The 19,890-nt window shown below is 41.4% G+C and overlaps 1 protein-coding gene across 1 annotated transcript; it reads right to left on the bottom strand.

The window, feature by feature from the left end:
- Positions 1–426: 426 nt before the first annotated feature.
- Positions 427–19,500, bottom strand: cnn3a (calponin 3, acidic a). Its single transcript, XM_061238497.1, has 7 exons — positions 19,229–19,500; positions 4,343–4,464; positions 3,788–3,854; positions 3,361–3,498; positions 2,721–2,837; positions 2,404–2,550; positions 427–1,656 (listed from the first exon to the last, which is right to left on the bottom strand). Exons 1-7 carry the CDS (start codon positions 19,283–19,285, stop codon positions 1,318–1,320), a joined length of 987 nt encoding a protein of 328 aa, XP_061094481.1. The 5' UTR covers positions 19,286–19,500; the 3' UTR covers positions 427–1,317.
- Between the last annotated feature and the right edge of the window lie 390 nt (positions 19,501–19,890).

The raw sequence follows: 19,890 nt of genomic DNA, 5'->3' as shown, positions 1-19,890 counted from the left end.
TGTTTCCAGAAACCGTGGGACATGAGAACGAGTGGCCGTCGTCCAGAAAACCCTCTTCCGAGGTCTTGTGAGGCTAGCTTCAGTCATAAGATTTATGGGCTTTTCTTCTCGTATGAACAGATTTAGAGCATATTCAGTGCACCATTCTTCCAAAGATCCCAGCTCTGTATTTAAAAAAAATGGTTGAATGTGGCAATTTATTAAGCAAGCCATTCCACAACAGGTTCATGGTAAAGGCCTGCAGCACAACTGTCAACTTGGAGGAAAAAGGAGAGGTATTACCAGTCATGGATTTGAATCCCAAGGGAGAGAGCTCTCCCGGAAAGATACTATTTAGTTTGCCATAAAAGCCACTTTGACTTTCATAAATGAACTCAGGTCAGATGTCAGGTCCCAGTTTCATCAACTACAAAATGGAGGTTCATGTGACCAATGTATTAAAGGCTTTATTTATAACATACACTGTGTTCATAAAAAGATCCATACAACAGAGGAACAGTTTATATTGAAAAGACATGGCAATAAATACAGGGGAGTAGGGGTTTTCAATGAATAAGGACATTATGGCACTAGGGAGCAACGGCATAAAAGCTGGAAGATAAACTTGTGTTTGGTCGTAACAAATGAATAAACCGCTTAGAATACCCACACTTCACCACAGCAGAAAAACACATTCCAGTGATTTCACATGAATTGAAAGGAGACTAGAATGCTGTATACAAGCCTCCTGTATGTACCCTCATTACACTACAGATCTCAGTGAAACCAAATCATTTTAAACACTTTTTAAAGACGATGTCCATTTTAAGATCCTGTCCTTTTCAAGATCTTGTCTGATAGGGAGGGGGTGGTGGTGGGGTAAGGTGGGGGAAGGTGGGTTGCTCAAACAAGGCCAGTGTAAACAGCATCCAGGGACTGGCAAGTTTGAGTTTGCATCACTTCCTTTAAAAGCAATGCATTGCTCGATTAAAAAGTAAATTTAAAAAGAAAGAAATTGTGTACGAAGCCAATGCTGCATAGTTTCTGAAAAGGGAATTATTACTTCACAGTACTCCATACTTCATAAAAGGTTAAAGAGGATAAAAAGGAATGTTCTTTCTCATAACAGAACTCAATATCATTACAGTTCTACACAAAACTATGATTGATTAAAAAATACTGCCACTCAAATGGATGATAGGAATGCAAATAAGGCAATATTCATATTGTATGCATCAATAAAAACAAACAAGGAAGACTAGCAAGGATAGCAAAAGACTTGCTCTGTTGATAGAAGGTACTTAACGTTAATACTGCTCAGACTACAGCCTAAGGCTCCTAATAGTCGATGCCCTGGTCGTTGTAATGCTCGCTGTACTCGTCGTGATAGCTGCCCTGGTACTCCTCGGGGTACTCCGCCTGATAGTCACTGTCGCTGATCTCGGAGCCGTTGGTGCCCGTGCCCTGGCTGCCGTTGGTGTGGATGACAGGCTCCGTGGGGGTGGCGCAGTATTTGGGGTCGTACACCTGCCGGCCCAGCCCGTACACGCTCATGCCTTTCTGCGAGGCCACTTTGTTTGTGCCCATCTGCAGGGAGATGGTGGAGGAGTCCACCGGCTGGACTGCCACCTTCTGGTCGAAGATGTCTCTCCTGGTGCCCGGGGCTGACATTCCAGCCTGGAGGGGGGGGGGGATTGAGTTAAAGGGAGAGAGAGAGACAGCAAGGGAGAATGAGACATTTTTTAAATAACGGGATTGTTAACCCTTTCAGTCCCAAGAATGCCATATGGCACTCTCGAACTTATACCTTTTCAAAAATCTAAATTGCTGCTACCGAGCCCCTTTTAAAACCTGACTAAATTCTCAATGTTCTCAATTTTCTAAACCAAAGCCAAAACCCTTTGGGATTTGGGTGGAGCCATGTCATATTGGGCTTGGGATTGAAAGGGTTAAGCAGCCTCAGAGGAGAAATGGCAAAAGTAAAAGGATCCAGCAGTTCCATGAGAAATTGTCTCTAGGTCAGACTAAAAACAATACAACTCCATGACAATATGACTCCAAAAATGCCTCAAAAATGCCTCAAAACACAAGACTGAGAGCACATTTGCTGAGGAACTAATGATTAGTAATTAATGCCACACACCAGAAAACATGCCAGAATCTTGATTGTGAAAGAATCAAATAAATCAAGCTCAAAGCTTACAGCAAAGCACATTTCGTCCTACGGAACTTTAACCTTGGCCTCGCAGTCAAAGCAAAAATGTAGTCTTGATTACATAAACAAGCTTAATCTCTTGCTCCTTGAAAAAAATGTGGATTGTTCTAAGGATGGTGTCTTATTGTATCAATGTGTTATTTAAAATTTGTGCCAACTTTCAAAATTGAGTGACTTAGGAACGGGAATTCCTCTCAAGGTAGAGTTACCTGGCTAGCTCCCTTGTTGGTTCCCATTTGAAGGCTGATGGTGGTCTGATCATAAGGCTTGTCTGCCTGTGTCTTCGGGTCATAGAGATGCCTCCTGGTCCCATAAGCTGTCATTCCAGCCTGACTGGCACACTTGTTGGTCCCCATCTGCAAATTGAAGAAGTGAAGAAATGGCCCACAGTAACCATGGAGAATGCACCTCCATGTCTTGCACCTCACTTGAACCAACTGCCTGAAACTATGCAGCAATATAGCTATAAACAGTGGAAAGTTTGAGGATAATTTGTTAAGGGTTGGGCATAGCCTACACAACTTACCTGCAGTCCGATAACACACTGGCCAGCCTTCATCTTCGCTTCATCAAAGTGCCTTGCCTGCTTGTCGGAGTATTTCACACCAATGTCAATCTTCGTGTCCAAACCTTTTGTCTTTGCCTGTAAGTTCAGAAGCGAAAAATTAAAAACTTAACTCAGTGTGGTCTAAGAGTACTGTATATGCATATACTGTAACATACTGCATATACGGTAAACCAGGGATTCCAGGCTAATTTAAATCCTAACCCAACATGATGTAATCATCCAAAGGAGCAAAAGCATGACCTTACATAGCCAAAATAAATGCTAATGTCCAGAACAAGATTCAGAAAAAAAACCAAGAAAAAAATTGAACTTTTTTGAAGAAATACAAATACAACTCATTCAGCACAAGCAGTTAAAGCATTTGGTCATCTAGATTTCAAAAGTTTTGAGATTAAGAAAAATGAGATTTCATTGCAACAGTCTTGCAAGCCAATATGAAACCTGCGACAATTCATCCTGTTTCGGCTGAAAAAGCCAGACAGAATGGCGACCATAAAAATGACAGCTGGGTCCGCAGGACTCCATCTTGAGAACTGCACAAACAAGATGTGGGACGCAGGAAATCCTCCCTCGCTCCTGACGGAAGTTGAAAGCTTACCATACTAGCCAGGGCGAGGAGGGTGGTCTGTACTTGAGTCATGTTCCCGTTTTCAAAGAGGTCATTGGCTTCAAAAATGTCATTGGGCTTCAAGCCATATGCTAGGATGGCTTTGATAAAATTCCCAAGGTTCTCCAGCTGCAGGACACAAGAATACAAGGCTTTACAGCAACTCGGTCAGAGTGCAACACTCCACAGTAATGCTCCTCCCCAAGTGTTATCCACGTAACCACGTAACAATGGAGTTTACACACACCAATGAGAAAGCATGTTGCAAGTCTTAATATTGTTATTGCAGGAGATGGGGAGTTTATGTTTTTTCCTTCCTGCGGTCACTATTCCAGACAGCATCTGACCAATCCCATGAGGCTCTCATGAGACAGTTGGTTTAATAAAAGAAAAAGGCCCAGTCTAAATGGAGTCTTACCTTGTGCCAGTTCAGTTGTGAGTGGTTGATTCTCTTTATTGAGCCAGGCTGTAGTTTGTTAATCAACCTAGAAAAGAAGCAAGTGATTTCACAAAACCGTTTCCCACAACCCCTTACTACATCAGCTTTGAAGAATGCGAGCTCTCTAAACCCATCTGACTGGAAATGCAAGTCAAGGGTCATGAAGGATGCAGGCTATGAAAACAAAACACAGTGAAGATGGTTCACCCAAGACAGCAGTACACGGTTGATACAAAGGGAACAATAGGCTGCATGGCTTTGCAAAGAGCGGTCGTCTGCATAGAAACAGGCACAGACAGGCTCTGGCATTGATTATGTGTAAATCTTAGTGGGGATGTACACTGCGCCATTAGCTATGGATTACAGCAGCGCTGTAGCTGCAGAGGGGGCCTGACTCCCTGCAAAGTCAGGGCTTTGTGGCAATGTCAGCCATACTGCAGTCCCCAGGGAGATGACATGGACACACAGACACACAGACACACAGACACACAGACACACAGACACACAGACACACAGACACACAGACACACTCACTCGCAGAGGATAACGCCATCCTTCAGGCCTTTCTGAAAGTTGTCTCCGATGGGCATGCCCGTCACGTCCTCAATCCAGTACCGAAGCTCCTCCTCCTTCTGTGGGTCATATTTCTGTGCGATCTGATGAGATTGCAAACATAAAAAACATCACCGCCTGTCTCTCCTCTGACACCTCTCAACAAGAATCCCATTCATATACAGCCATCTTGTCCTTGCTGAAAAGAGGTTTCATCCACAACCAATTTACTGTTCTCAAAGAGCACAAGATGAGGTTCACAATAGTAGGTACAACCAAACCCAATGGGAATAAAATCCAAATGAGTTTCTTTAATACTTCACTACACACCTCATTAATTTACCCACTTAATTACATTACTTAACCCAATGTGTTACATTTCAATGTTTTACTCCCAGATGAATCCCTTTGGTATTTATGAAGATGCAAATAAGAATTGCAAGACACATTCTGTTCATAACAAATACATTTAATAATAAATAATTATTTTCATCCAATGCCATGAGCAGGTTTGAAAACTTAACCTTATCATGGCCCACTAAGTGTGGCATTACACTGGCTTTAAAAAAAAGAAATTATAACACATCCTGGACCAATAATCAGCTCAACAGAATATCATTTTATATGCATCAATACACAGACATTTTACATAGCAGCCTACGCTGTATAATATTCATACCAGTAAATATTTTTCTCAGTTTTTTTTCCTTAAATGAAGAACATGAAGGCTAGGGTCCAAAATAATTTTGGCTTGCCACTTAGGCTGGAATGAATTTCAATCCCCCATTAATAAGTTGATAGAGCCTCTGTTTCAAGCCACATGTAAAACAATCAATAAATTATGGAAATTGTTCAATTACCATTTAAATTATCATTTAATCAGAAAGTAAGTACAATGTTTGTCTGATGACAATAGGTGTGAGACACAGAACTTTCTTTGTGGAAATGGAAAATGTTGATTTAAGAAAAGCAACCTGTTCTACAGTGCTAAACTAAAATGATTTTAAAGCAGTTTTTCAGGGGCACATCAAAACTGAACTTGGCATATGAAAGCAAACTAAAAAGTCAAATTCTCAAAACCATATTCACTGCCTGTTGGTCTACACTACAAGTGACAGGTAGCATCTGTGTTAGTCTAAACGGATAAGTATTTTCTCAGCTCTAGCCTCTATCCCGGAATTCATCCATAGACATTTCAACATTATCCTCATTTTTGTGAATTTTACACTCACATTCCGTAAATCGTATTAAGCCGTTTGGACTAGGGATGGGACCATTTACTCCAGTAAGCGAGTACTCGCCCGCCGATTCTGTCATTTTTTGCATTTTCGTTTCTTTCAGCACCAGCAAATTGTAGTCTTTGTCTCCACATCTTTGACAAAGTAAATGGCAGTATGCAATGTACCTGTTGTTTTCATCTGTCATTGTGTTAGATGTTGTTCAAGCAGCCAAGCTTTACAGCATTATTGTATCATCTCACACCTCATAATTAGGCCTCCTCCCCAATTGTACAATGAGAGAGGGTGCAGACAGCCAAATGACTGCTGAACACTGAAGTAACTGTAGAGACACCTGGAGTACTGCTGAAAGCCAAGATGACACACTGAAAGAATTCTCCAAGCCCTAATCACACAGCATTTTATGGAAAATAAAAAGCTTGTAACAGCTACAGCCATGCAAAACAAATCATATAGCCATGAGGCTATAGCTAGTATCACCAGAGGTTAAACACCGAAGCAGGAATGTGCAGACCTTGTTGTTCGGCGTGTTTTTGTGGTTGTTGTGGTGTCAGGCGCTTTGCGCTTGTGTCATGGGTCTCTGTAAACCAGAGATAAGGCTAGACAAACGGTCAGTCAGACTGAGTCACAGCATTCTAACAGCATTCCCACGCCTGGATTAATTCCCCTTCAAATATCTGTTGGGGGGTGGTTTCATCTATTACTTCACACAGTACATTTACTAAACCTGAAACTACCTAGCATTTCATGTACACTTCATGCAAGGGCTGCATTTAAACTTTCAGCCAGATCACATATTCATGTACGGTAGGACATATAGGCCACTAAATTTTGAAATAATTGAAATAGGATGGGTAACAAAATGATAGTTTAAAACTTCCAGTAAGAAGTAAATATTTAAATGCGGAGATGGAAGTACTGACGGAGGCATCACCTGTCATGACTATCTGCCTACCAACAATCTCCCAATGTGGTCATGGTAACCAGCTATTGAGATAAAGAAACGAAAATGCATTTTTTTGCATGGAAAGCTTAGTGAAAAGGCACCAGTGAGGTCATGCTCAAAACAGCAGTTAATCATGCGCAGAGTAACAAATGGCAATCAATACCTCACATCCTCTCCTCTTTGATTTATCGGTTAAAATGGTTCAATAGCTTCTCCTATTTTACTCCCCAACACCATTTCATTCCATTTTTAAACGCCAAGTTCAGTAATAACATTCAAAACTGAGTTTGAATTTGGAGCAGAGTACTTTTCACACTTCCTGTCTTTACAATGTAGAAACAAAGTGGTTATCTAATGGACAGTGTTACCAGCAGCCACCAATTCCCACACTACGAGTGTCCCTTTGCTGAATGTCCATTTCCAAATGACAAAATGAGTCAAGAGAAAGAGCACAACAGGTCTGAACTGAAGGGAGAGAGGGTCTATACCGAAGGGAGAGAGGAATTTGGTCGAACACATTTCCAAAACATTCTTCATTCAATATTTTCGTGTTTTTCTTGGACTAAAGCCAACAGCAGCTAGCCGCACAGGAAATTGCATGGACGAATTCCCTCTCAGTGAAGTCCCAGTCAGGACGTGGAGGACGGCTCCACGTATTTCAGGCTCAACAATTTCAGGGCCTGAACTAATGCACATGACAAGAAACAACACTACACGAGGACAGTAGGATAAGGCAAGGACTTCTCAGAAAGATAACAATCGGCATGTGTTTTCAGGGGAAACTGCTGTGAAAGCAAAGCCCAGTAGCAGAGCAGGCTTATTACAGCAAAGCCCTCACCTGGTGCGGCTTGGCCAAGATAGTCATCTGACAGTATGCTATTGTGACCCTCTAGTCTTCCTCATTCGTTTAATTCCTGCCACTATCCTATGTTTGAATCACACCACTTGTCCTCCAATATTCCATCTGCCTTATTTTAATTAAATGGAGCTTTAAGCTTCTCAATAAACCATTCCAAACATCTCTTGGTTAGACCTAGGGCTGCACGATATGAGTAAAATATGTGATAACGTTGTTGAGTATTGCAATAACAATATGCGATAAACAAATAAACAATTTAAATAAATACTATTAATCTGAGTTCAATGAGTCTCACAATGTATTTATTGTGCATGCTCCTCGATGACGATACATACACAATATAGTGCAGCCCTAGCTGCATCATAATACGGTTTCAAAATGTTTTCAATAACCTCACAAGGTGAAAATTAGAAAATACTGGAAAAACAAACAAGGTGAAAGGAACTTTGCAAAAACTCATATTTAACCTTTTGATTCTGCTTTAACAATTCCTAATTCGAATCCTTTGGATTTTTAAATTTAAACCACTTCAAGTATTGGGCTACGCCACTTAAATGTAATCTTATTTGAATTGTTATGCTTCTATTTCTTTCTCTGAAGCACTTTGAACAGCAAATAACTATGTACATTATTATTAAATGAGAATAATTATTATTAAATGAAAATTGCTTTCGCAATGTTCCTTTAATCGGGACTACTTTCAGTTATGGTTATGAGACACTTTATTCAGCGGTCCAGGGGGAGCATGCCATATATTCCTCAAACAGAAAATCTCCTGTTTGTTCTCTGCAGGCTACTCATTGTTTTAAATCTTCACCGTTTCTACACAATAGAATTTACCCCTGCATCAAAAAAAAAATATATATATTCCTTGTCCCCATTTTAACATACAAAAAGGGACTCAAAAAAACCAAAAAAAACAAATCCCAAAGCAGGCAGACTTTAAACTGCAAAGAGATAGCATCCCTTAAAGCTGCAGTAGGCAACTCCCCCCCCCCCCCCCCAACAGTCACAATGTTGTGAAAACATCTTGAAAATCCTAACACCCCCCTGATTCTCTACACACCTCGTAGTGAATGTGAATCAACATTTTTAGCTATGACTCCTTGGCAAGCAGGATTACAGAGTGGCTAACTTTAGCTACACTAGAGTACATCAGCTCCAAGATTCCAGGTAAAACAGAATCTTTTTGTTGTTGAATAAATTGCACAATAAATTGTGCACTGGGACCTCTCACAGTATCTCCAAATTTCTAAACCTTTTACCATATGGTTCTAGGGGTTGCCATAGACATCCTAGCCAGAAGAAAAAGACAATGATGAATAACAAGAAAAAGTAGAGACACTGTGTGCCTACACATCTTTGCTGCTTGGCCTCCCATTTCTCCACAATCAGCTCCGTATCAGCTCAGAAAAATCTCATTCACACATAAGGTCAGCAAGTCTTTGAAAAGGTCAAAGCTGTAGTCATTTTCCAAAATGGCCTCAATGCCGTATGTGTGTCCATAAAGAGAACTCTGACATCAATATTGTTAACAGCAATCCTCAGAGCACATTCAGCGAGGAATTAATGACGGCTAATGAGGGGGGACTGCAACATTTAGAGACCCACACCAGAGGATACACTGAAGCTCTTCTAAGCCAGAACTGTACAGATTAGAGGGCAGAGCCTCTTTCTCTCTGCTTTTTCCAACAGTCACTCTCCAGGAAGAGAGCCAAGTCCAAGAAGGAAGAGGCAGAGATGAGAGGGAAAGAGAGAAAGTGTGTGTGTGTTAGAGAGACAGAGACAGAGACAGAGACAGAGACAGAGACAGAGACAGAGACAGAGACAGAGAGAGGTACACATTTCTCCTCTTGACAGCAGAATCGTTGAGCCGAGCCTCAGTGGAAGAATGCTGAAAACTATGGGCCGATCCCGCAAGAGCCAAAAGCTGGCCACAGAGGGCAGCCCCCTCAGCCTTTCCTGATGACTGTGCACAGTGAAAGGAACGCACCAACAGGGCCAGGAGAGAGAGCGCCGCAGGGGCCTCGAACGCCAAACCACACATTCATCACAGGCACACAACACACAAGCCTGTGGAATCTTTCACATAGGCTCGCACACAAAGCGGTCCCGAACTAGATTTGCTTTGCAGGCCTTTACCAAAATACAACTGCGTAGCTCATCCATTAGGCTACTTGCAACCTGACTGTAACGTTAGGGGTACAGGGCCATGGTGGTGACAGCATGAAAATTCCAGTGAGGAATGTCAAGAAATAGCCATATTTCTACCGCAAACACATAACCAAGATGCATGTAAACCGAGAGGACAGTGTGTAGTATGGTCTTCAGCAAAATTGATCAGCCGAGCAAAAAATTAAAGGCACCAAAATTTTGTCATATATCCAAGGTTAGTACTGAAACGGTCAACCAATCAAATTCATCTTGATTTTGCTTGCTAAAAGCTAGTAGGACATCACTGTCAAACATATAGCCTAGTACTTGTTAGGCCTGCTAAACTCATGTGGACGTCCCATTATTAAATACAATCTAGCTATACTTTTTACCACTAGCTGGCATCTTCATCGTTACATTGACTAACCTAACTTACTCAGCCCGAGGGCTTGTGACCCACCACACATTCATTTGGCTTTTGGAGCACATGTACTGTGGCTTTACTACCTCATTGGTGGTCCCTAAAGGCCAGGGGGTTATGAGACCCACACAGTAGCAAGCACACACATCTAAGAGGAATAGCAGTGTCAAGACATGGTCCAACCAGCGCTGATAGCACAAAGCGGTTTTTATTTTTAAGCAAAATTATGCTATTCAGCACAACCAAGTAAAAGTGCTGCCACACGTTTCATCCACGCATGATGACAGCTGATTTCTATCTCTGGGGACTTTTACTTTCTGAACCAGGATTTTCCACCACTGAGCACAACAGTTAAGTATGCCTTACCAAGTCAATTTGGATATAGCGTCACCCAATCTATTGTGAAATTGTATTGTGCCATGACCAGCATGCCTCAAAACATTGCTATTGCTGGTTGGGTCCGGCCCCATCGACCCATAATTCAGAAACACCCCTTCCAGTGCAGAGTGCTCATTCGGTAAGCTTACATCTCACACAGGAACAGGAAATAAAGAGGGCTCGCTCAGCTAGCTAATTCAGATCATGTTTATAAATAATTAACCTTTGGTTTGCTCAAGAAAGGTTTTACTTGTCACCAAGCAGGAGCTCATCCATACAGGGCATATACAGGCTTCTGGTAGAAGAATAGGCCGCAAAGACCATTGTGGAATGCTTGTGAAAATTAGGCTATACATTGCCTGCAACAAAGCAAATCCTCGTTTCTGTAGAAAAAACACTAAATACATTTAAAAGAGCATCCATAATTATGTTTTAATCTTCAGAGATTTCCTCATGGAATGTTAGGATAATTAGTATTTAGAGACACAGGAGAGATAAGCACTAGGAGTTTTGAGAGGATGTTTTGTTAAACTGAAATTAAATCCATTTTCATTTGGCAAAGTTTGTCTGGCTCGTTTAAATCCTTCCTCTGTAATTCCATTAGGCATGAAAGACTGACAATTAACTTCTGTCCGCCTTCCAACATTGAGACCCCAGGAGAGCTTTTAATGACACTGTTTTTGTTATGCATTAGAATGAATTCTATGATGTTCTGTATTTGTAGAAGTCCATAAAATTATTTCATAAGTAGTCATTTGTTACAGGGATTCTGCTTCCACTGCATGGAGTTCAGGGCTTGGCATTATATTATTACAGTAATGTTCATATCTCTCAAACTTCATATAACATCCACCTATAAGCACGTCATACGCAGTGGATTTAATTTAGACTGGGTGAGGAGCAAACCAGATATCTTTCAATTGAAATGGTACACCAGATTAAAAATAAAAATATAAATGGAGTGGGACCAGAGCTAAACCTTTATCAATCTTTCCTACCCCTTGTGCATATTCTTCACATGTTATCATAACGCATAAAGACTATGAAGCTTTCCAGGACTGGCAGCACAGGGTTAAATGACAATGCGTGGAGCTGAAAGCACACTGCAAAATGCCTGATGATCCCATCCAGGGAAAAAGCCCCTCGTCAGCACACTGCAGCTAGCACAGTAGACACCAAAACCCTCCCTCCCCCCTGCATTACGGCATCTGTACTGCGCACTGGCGGCCATTCCGCGAAGAGCCCGGGAGGAGTTTAGGAGCACGACTCCCAGTGGGCACATCTCCACCTCCTAAAGGTGGGGCCCCAGAGCCAGTAGCACAGGTGCCTCCTCCAAACCCCGGCGTTGACCTCCCCTCCCCCACGGAGGCGATATTTATTCCACAGCTGACCCACCTCCGAGGCGGCTTTTTTAGGTCCCGTATGACAAATCCACGCACAGGGTGGGGCGATTTTCCAGGAGAAAGCCTACATCATCTGTTCACCGAACGCTTCCGTGACATCCCGCTTAACTTTTCCGGTTCTGAAGTTGTCGTGAAGCCTACGCTACGCTAGCCTGCGCTACGCTACACCTGTAGCGTAGTGGTTAAGGTAAATGACTGGGAAACACAAGGTCGGTGGTTCGAATCCCAGTATAGCCACAATAAGATCCACACAGCCGTTGGGCCCTTGAGCAAGGCCCTTAACCCTGTATTGCTCCAGGGGAGGATTGTCTCCTGCTTAGTCTAATCAACTGTACGTCGCTCTGGATAAGAGCGTCTGCCAAATGCCAATAATGTAATGTAATGTAATGCCTCACGCTCATGACTACTGTCTGTTCTGGCTCGACGGTGGTGGAACGAACTCCCCGTTGAGGTCAGAACTGTAGAATCTCTCCCCACCTTCAAGCGCAAGCTGAAGACACACCTCTTCACGCAGCACCTCTCCCCATCCCTCCCTACCTCCCTGTGAACCTTAATTGTTGTCTCTGTGACTTGCTTTGTGTATCGGTATTTTTAGTTGGCTAGGTAAGCAGTGTTTGGATAGTTAACTTTGGTCACTTTTGCTCGGTTTGTTTGTTTCTTTGTTCAAAAAATATATATATTGGCCCTCGTCCTTAGCTTTGTTGTACAGGTAGCAGTTGAAATTATACTTCCCTCTAGGGTCTTTCAGCGAACTTATCCCTGGTTATGGGTATGCACTTTGTTGTACGTCGCTCTGGATAAGAGCGTCTGCCAAATGCCAATAATGTAATGTAATGTAATGTAATGAAGTTAGCGTGGGTATGTAGAGCTGAAAGGAAATCAAAAGCACTGGCTCTTCCCATCAGCTCAGAATACGGAGCAGTTATCAACATTATTTATTTGCTTCGCTCCAGGGTGACTTAGCCTAAATAGCACGCATTCTTTCATGCTATAAAACTCATACAGCTGGAAATTTGCTTAAGAAATTCCAGCAAGGTCCCTTAGACACAAGGATAAAGGCCACTGCTAAACTGAACCAGCAAATATCTGGTTGCAGGCTCAATTCTTCACTGACCACACCACGGCTATGTGCGCACATGAAAGCAGCATCTGGGGGCCAGAGTTACATCTGTGAACGAAGAAAGGAAACCATTTCCAAAACAGACATTTGTGCCCAGTGCCGTGTATCACAGCAAGGCCAAAAGCAGCCTTCCCTTCAGAGCTCTGAGCCTTGAACCCGGCAACACGCACGACCGCAACGCCGAGCGCACATTCTACGAAGGGAGCCAGCTGTGAAAGGGTAAATTTACCATTTACTCCAAACAAAGCACCGACCAATTTGTTGAGAGCAATTGGGGGTTAGGCGTCTTGCTCAGGGCCACTTCGAAACACAGGGCGGGGGATCGAACCGGCAACTTTTTGGCTGGAAGACGACCACTCTTACCTCCTGAGCCGAGATCCCCACCCTCCCCCTAGATCATTTCGATGAAAAGATCAGGAAGGGTACGCACAAACGCACAGGGCCTTATTATTGCTTTCTGCCATTTCGGCCCTAAGGAATTCACACCGGTTCGGTTCAGTAGCCAGCAGGCTGAGGCGGTTGGAGAAGTCCACTGCAGTGCTGCAGAGTTAATGACTTGGCAGTGCGGTTCTCTGTGCAGCTGTGTCAGTAATGCAGCTCTGAATAAGAATGAGTCTGGGCACTCAGTCTGCCGCCTGCGTGTGTTTTCATTCCCCATGGTCACAGAATCACAAGCCTCTGTACTGCACCGCTTTTGTGCCAACAATTTGCCCACCCAAAAGCAAATCCCCACTACAGCACACCAACAAACCTCATGCCTTATATTAAGGGCCTTATTATTGCTTGGATTATAAAAAGGAACAGCAAACAAACAAATACAAGTATTTCACGTAGCAACTATTTTGGAGAGTGGAAAAATCTAGAAGAAAAATAACTTCACCAGCAATTTTCCTAAAGCTTAGGAACACTTTATAATTTGCATAAAAGACTGCACATTTTGTATACAATAAAAGGCCCAATCCAACATGTGCTATAAGACTCATTATAGTGTGTGAGCCAAGACAAGCAAGGCAAAATCTTAGCTACTTAGCTGAAATTTTTATCATCATCCAGTAACACGGAGGCACAATCAAAAAGCTGCAGGGGGGTTAGCTGGTAAAGGTCTTTCCCACAGACACCAGCCTGATTCTACCCTTGCCATTAGTCCATCACTGTAAAACCACAGGGTGCCTGGGGAAATCAATCCCTGTGGTTTTAAAACCATTACATATGACCATGTAGTACTGTCACTGGCTGATGTGCGCCAACAATAAGCACGCAATATGAAAATAACCTATGAAATGTCCTCCACCACAGTTTGTAGCCTCGCAGTATATACGCAAAGGAAAAAGTGAGTGACAGGATATTCAGTTGTCAGGAACAGGAAACAGGAAAAAAATTGAAAGAGACGTTTCCAAGATTGGAAACAATTGCAAAACGTGCAATTATTACGCTCACCATCCCCGTTTTCTTGGGCATTTGATAATATCAGTAAAAGCACAGTACTGGCGAGTAAGATGGCTTAAAACAGCATGAGCCACAAGAGTTAGAAACGTGCACCCAGCTGACGAGGCCTTTACCCGAGGTGTTATCTGCCATCGAAACTCAGCTAGAGATAGTAAGCCAATTAACAGGTGGCAGACAGAATTTCTTCACAGTGATGTAACGGTGGAATTTGTCAGCTGCAAGAACGCTGTGTGACTGGCTGCACGTTGGTAGACAGTGTCCAAAATGGCACGCAACAGGCCCACAGGCAGAGTTTGATCTCTGGACCACACTGGTTAACATGCATAATTAGTTTGATTATTCAAAACTTGCTGCAGCGATCAAGTAACTGATTTGTCAACCACAAGTGCACAAAGCATGCTTTTTTAACAGGCCTGAAGGGATTCACAGACAGTAGAGAGAGAGAGAGAGAGAGAGAGACAGAGAGAGAGAGGAGAGATAAGAAAGAGGACTTTCTGAACATATTTAAAAGGCCACGATAAGACCAGAAAAAAAAAATGACAGTGTCGAATTGCAGCCGACGGATTTGCATGAGGGAAGCGGAGTACTTCTTATTGAATAAAAGCCCCTTTATACGGAGATCAGACCTCCTGGGCCTCCTGATCTTTAGGATTTAACGTGAAGGAGAAAATGAATGGATTTACAGTCAAATCCAATGAACTGTGCCTTCTTGTGAATGGATTACTCAAAGCTCAAAGGCAATATTTTAGTCTAGTCAAGGAATGGGTCTTATTAGTGAAATGAAGACAGGTGACATGTACCACCAAACAGGAAATTTTGAGAAATCTGGGGTGATGCAAGTCTCGTGAGATTTTTCTAAAAGATTTTTCAAATTGCATAACTTGCTAGAAAGCACGATGGAGAAAAAATATTAAAGCACCACTCAAGCACTTGCAGTTTAACTGCAAAGAAACAGGTGAAAAGAATTCAAGCCACGTGGTGTAAAAAGGGAATAAACGGAATTAAATGGACACAAAAACAAACATGTTTCAGAATTATAGAACACTAATACTTTTTTTTTGTTTTTTTACATTTTTATCTCTGTTGTGGTTCCCATTTTCTATGCACCTGTAGTATAGCAAATCACTTCATCACCAGCTTAACTGACAAGCACATCAAAATTCACTCAGGTCACAGTCCAAAGCTCTGGCCGTGTCGGTTGTGATAGACACTGTACACTGAGGAACAAACAGAAGAGAAGCTGAACATGGTAAAAAAAAAAAAGGGGGGGGGGGGGGCAGGGTACATTGTGATAAAGGAAGAGTATGGGTAGATACTCTGACAAATGGAGAGATAGTGAAAAGGAGTGTGCGAGAAAGATACGTAGGGCATCATACGTCAAAAGTCTAGCGCATGAGTATAGCTCTCGGGATCTTTAGTTACATATACAGGGCTGCTTTCACTCAGCCAAGATCAACATCTGCTTTCTACACCAAGATAAAGCAGCCAACACTACATTTATCTTTGCACGTTTCCCTTCTCTCCATACCAAACCCAACTGCCACTGCCTCTCTTCACTCTCAGGAACAAAAAGGTATGAAAGCGCATAAAAAGGTACAAAAGCTTGTCACTGGGGTGGTACCAGATAGGTACACAAAACTGGACCCCTCACCCTGGGTTTAATCATTAATTTGTACCTTTTTTGCTTGTAAAATGGTGCTTATTTAGTACCAAATAAGATTAGTGTAGCTCCTGCTAAATGTACCTTTCAGGGTACATTTAGAAGATTAGCTCCTGAAAGAACAAAAATGTGCCTCAACTGTACCATTATTTCTGAGAGTGTTGGAATACACAGGGTCAACATTCAACAAAAAAAAAATATCATGGGTCATGCACATCCAAGAGTAGAAGGAATCCCATGATAATTTAAGCCCCGATTACCTCAACTCAACTATATTCACCTCCTCTCATCCTCAGTACATTGCAGACACAATCTCAGGATCAATAAGGGCTTGACCAACACACACTTTTTTTGAGCCTAAAAAGAGCACTTCATGCTATGCTGGCACCACCCAGCATCTTTTTCAACTCACATTATGAAAAACTGGAAAACCTGCTAGTGGGTTCTATAATCTTGCGATTTTGAAAAGGGTAAAAATGCTAATTTGGATTTAATCAAAGATTAATTTGGATTTAATCAAGTTAAGACACAATAATACAGAATAGAACTGTCTCATGGAATTAAATCAGAAATAAGATACTCACTGAGCACTTTATTGGGTAGACCTGTACACCAGCTTGTTAATGCTAATATTTAAATTAGCCAATCATGAGGCAGCAACTAAATACATAAAAGCAGGCAGATATGGTGAAGAGGTTCAGCTGCTTTTCAGACCAAATGTAAGAATGAGGAAGAAATGCAATCTAAGTGACTTTGACCATGGAATGATTGTTGGTACCAGACAGGGTGTTTTGCATATCTCAAACTGGGATTCTCCTGGGATTTTCACACACCTCTAGTGTTTGAAGAAATTATCTAATGAACCATCTAATCTTGCAACTTGTTGAACTATATTTTGCACTTTTGCTATAAATAATGCAATATAACAATAGTAATGCAACAGACATCAATAATAAAAAGTAAACCTACATTATTGGACACTAATCTAAAAAAAAAAGTAAATTGATGAGGTCGGAACTGTGTGAATGAAGTAGTTACTTCGGTCTTGCCTGAATTTATCACAGTATAAAAGATGATAAGTAGGCTAAATGCAAGGAATACTTCAGTGAACAAGTCACACATACTTTACATAAGTATGTAGCAATGGTGTTGACTGGAACCACAGAGAGAACACAGAACGTTGTTTAGAAATAATCATCTAATAAAATGGTTTGGCCATTATTAACAGCTGGGGGTACTCCCAGGAGCTTGTGCAAGGGTTCATTCACAGTTCCCCTGAAATTCAGGCTGCTCTTCCTTTTTACACAAGCTATCAAAAACTGCTAAGTATATCAGTCAGCACTTGAAGAAATGGGATACTTGGCAGCAAAGATGGAAAATATTTCAAATCACACTGGCCTGAAAGAAAGCTATTATTTTAATTTCATGTCCCATTGCAGACTTTTTCATCTGACTCCATTCCATGCAAATGAATTAAACAGATTTTAAGAGCAGAAATAATTCTGTTTTTCTTTTCTTTTTTCTTTTTTATTTCACATGGTAATCCCACAAACTGCAAGTGAAGTGGCCTGCACAACTGGGCTCAGCTGTGCACACCTGCAGCGCTGGTTTTGAACCACCTCCAGTGCAACCTGAAGCTGAAGATGTACTGATGTACCTCTGATTGACGACTTGTCATGTCACAGTGCAACTTCCACAAAACTGTATAGCCTGCTTCTCATCAGACCAAGTTATATATGGCCTTGGAAGCTTCCCTGCACTACAGTAGGGAAAAAGGAAACTCACAAAACAATCCATCCATATGCTAGAGCTCACAAACCATCATATCTAAACAAAGTTCTCAATTTATAATGAAGTGAATTATAACGCTAATATCCCAAATATTACATAAACTATAGTTACTCTTTGAGGTCAATAAACATAAAAGGGTGCGGAGTTTGATTGGAACGGGTGTTATGGAAGCTTTGTTTGGCTAAAAGACAATAATGCAAATAAAGAACAAATCCGGGCAAGAGCATATGGCAGCCAGTCTTGCTTCCCCTGGCCCACTCGCTTCCCATGGATAACCGATGATGTCATGCTTAAGTAATTCTGAAAAGGACAAGGATTGCCATCCTACGTGCTTACGCTTTGACCATCGTCATGCAGAACTAACGTTTTATAAAATTGATATATTGAATCTAACTTTGAAATACTTTGATACTTGTTTCTACCAAAATAAATAAATAAATGGGAGAAAAAATAGAAAAAATAAATAAAAGAATGTTTTAAACGTTTAGCGAAACCAATTTCTTTCTTTCTTTATTTTATTTTACAGCTGAAGACATCACAGTTCTGGATACGTAGGCTACTCAAGCCCGACTGAGTCGCATTTCTTTTAACAAAATACTCTGAAAGCACTTATTTAATATAGGCCTGCTGAACTGCCCAGATCGAGACTCCTCCCACAGCAACTCGAACAATGAATCAGGCATGGATTTCATTCATATGGCATAGCCTCCCCACTGGAAAAAACTGGTAGCCTACCTTTGAAAACACTAGGACCAAATTAGCTAGCCAATTAGAATCGCAAATGACGATTTTATAAAAAGTTATGAAATAATATGCTATTTTGATTAGTTTGGTGACCTCAGTATTCCCAGTCACGATTAGCCTAATCTTTGTTACTAATTAGGCTAATCATAGTATAGACTTAATCAAACAGAAATATAAAACCTATTCTAAAAGAATAATAAAACGGTAAACAGACCAAGCTGCTAGGATCAGGTGCAGGTCGGGATATTCCATGCAAACGCAGCACGATGAGCTGAATTAAAATCTATGACAATTTCAGAAATAACATCGAAATAATAAGCATGGCCTAACGTTACCGTAATTTTTGAGTTGTTTTGGAAATATTCATCGCCAGAACACAATGTGTTAGGCGAACTTATAATTCAGCTATTCCTAGAGTTTGTGCCATTCTCTGTCAACGACGAACAGAGTAACGTGACTATGAAAGCTCACCACTGCAGAACTGCAGAACGCAGAAGTAATCCAAAATCTGGTACGGTTATAAATGTTAGATAGGGGTATGTTAACGTTCATTCGCAAAACAGTGAGCTTTTTCGTCACATCAAAAATCGGAATCACGCCATTAGCCAGACAACTAACCTATTCATGAACATCTCTGGGACATGAACAGTAAAAAAAAGTAAAAGGCTGAACATGAAAGTAGACTAACGTGAATGTTTATTTTCTTACCTTGCTTTTGACTTCTGCGGATAACCCATACGCAGGTCCCTTGTTGAACTGAGTCATTTTCTTTAAGTTTTTAAATGGTGCCAATGTCTAAAGTAAAACGATTTGTAAAGTATTTTCCAGTCCTTTATTTCAATCAATGAGTTGAATATTTGTTTCAGTACAGATCCAATCCAAAGCGATATATAAATCCCGAGTGCTCTCCGAGGATCAGGAGAGTTTTGAGAAGGTAGCCTACCGGAGCTACACAAAGTTCTCGTTTCACAATAGCTCAGTTTTGTGCTGGAAAAAAATGTCGAACGACGATTGACGGACGCTTTCGAACCAATCAGAAGCGTACTTTTTCCATACGGTCTTTCTTTTGTTAGATTCGTGACTACAGCCAAGTAAGTTACCAGCTGAACACTTGTGACATATCCTATACTAGTAGCCTCCAAAGAAAAACAGATCGAAGTATGTAATGTGCGAAATTACGCTTGCATAATTAATTGCCACTTTTTTAAGATATTGCAAAATGTCCAAAGCGCGTATGCACAGAATCAGCTGCTGCCTTACATTATGTCCTTTAAAAGAAGGCAATTGTTAATTTGGAATACATTGCATTGGGTACACAACGCCCAGTCGTATATTTCAAATAAAGTGGGATACTGTTTAAGTCAGAAATA

This window comes from Conger conger, chromosome 4, assembly GCF_963514075.1.
Source record: "Conger conger chromosome 4, fConCon1.1, whole genome shotgun sequence".
NCBI lineage: Eukaryota > Metazoa > Chordata > Actinopteri > Anguilliformes > Congridae > Conger > Conger conger.
This window is presented reverse-complemented; position numbering and strand designations above follow the sequence as displayed.

Bases quoted from the DNA above. Each gene is read 5' to 3' on its own strand.
- cnn3a (XM_061238497.1), bottom strand. From the start codon at position 19,285: ATGACTCAGTTCAACAAGGGACCTGCGTATGGGTTATCCGCAGAAGTC. The intron at 2,838-3,360 runs GTAAGCTTTCAA...CTGAACTTACAG, and splicing joins TCCTCGCCCTGGCTAGTATG to GCAAAGACAAAAGGTTTGGA. The intron at 1,657-2,403 runs GTAACTCTACCT...CCCCCCCTCCAG, and splicing joins CCAACAAGGGAGCTAGCCAG to GCTGGAATGTCAGCCCCGGG.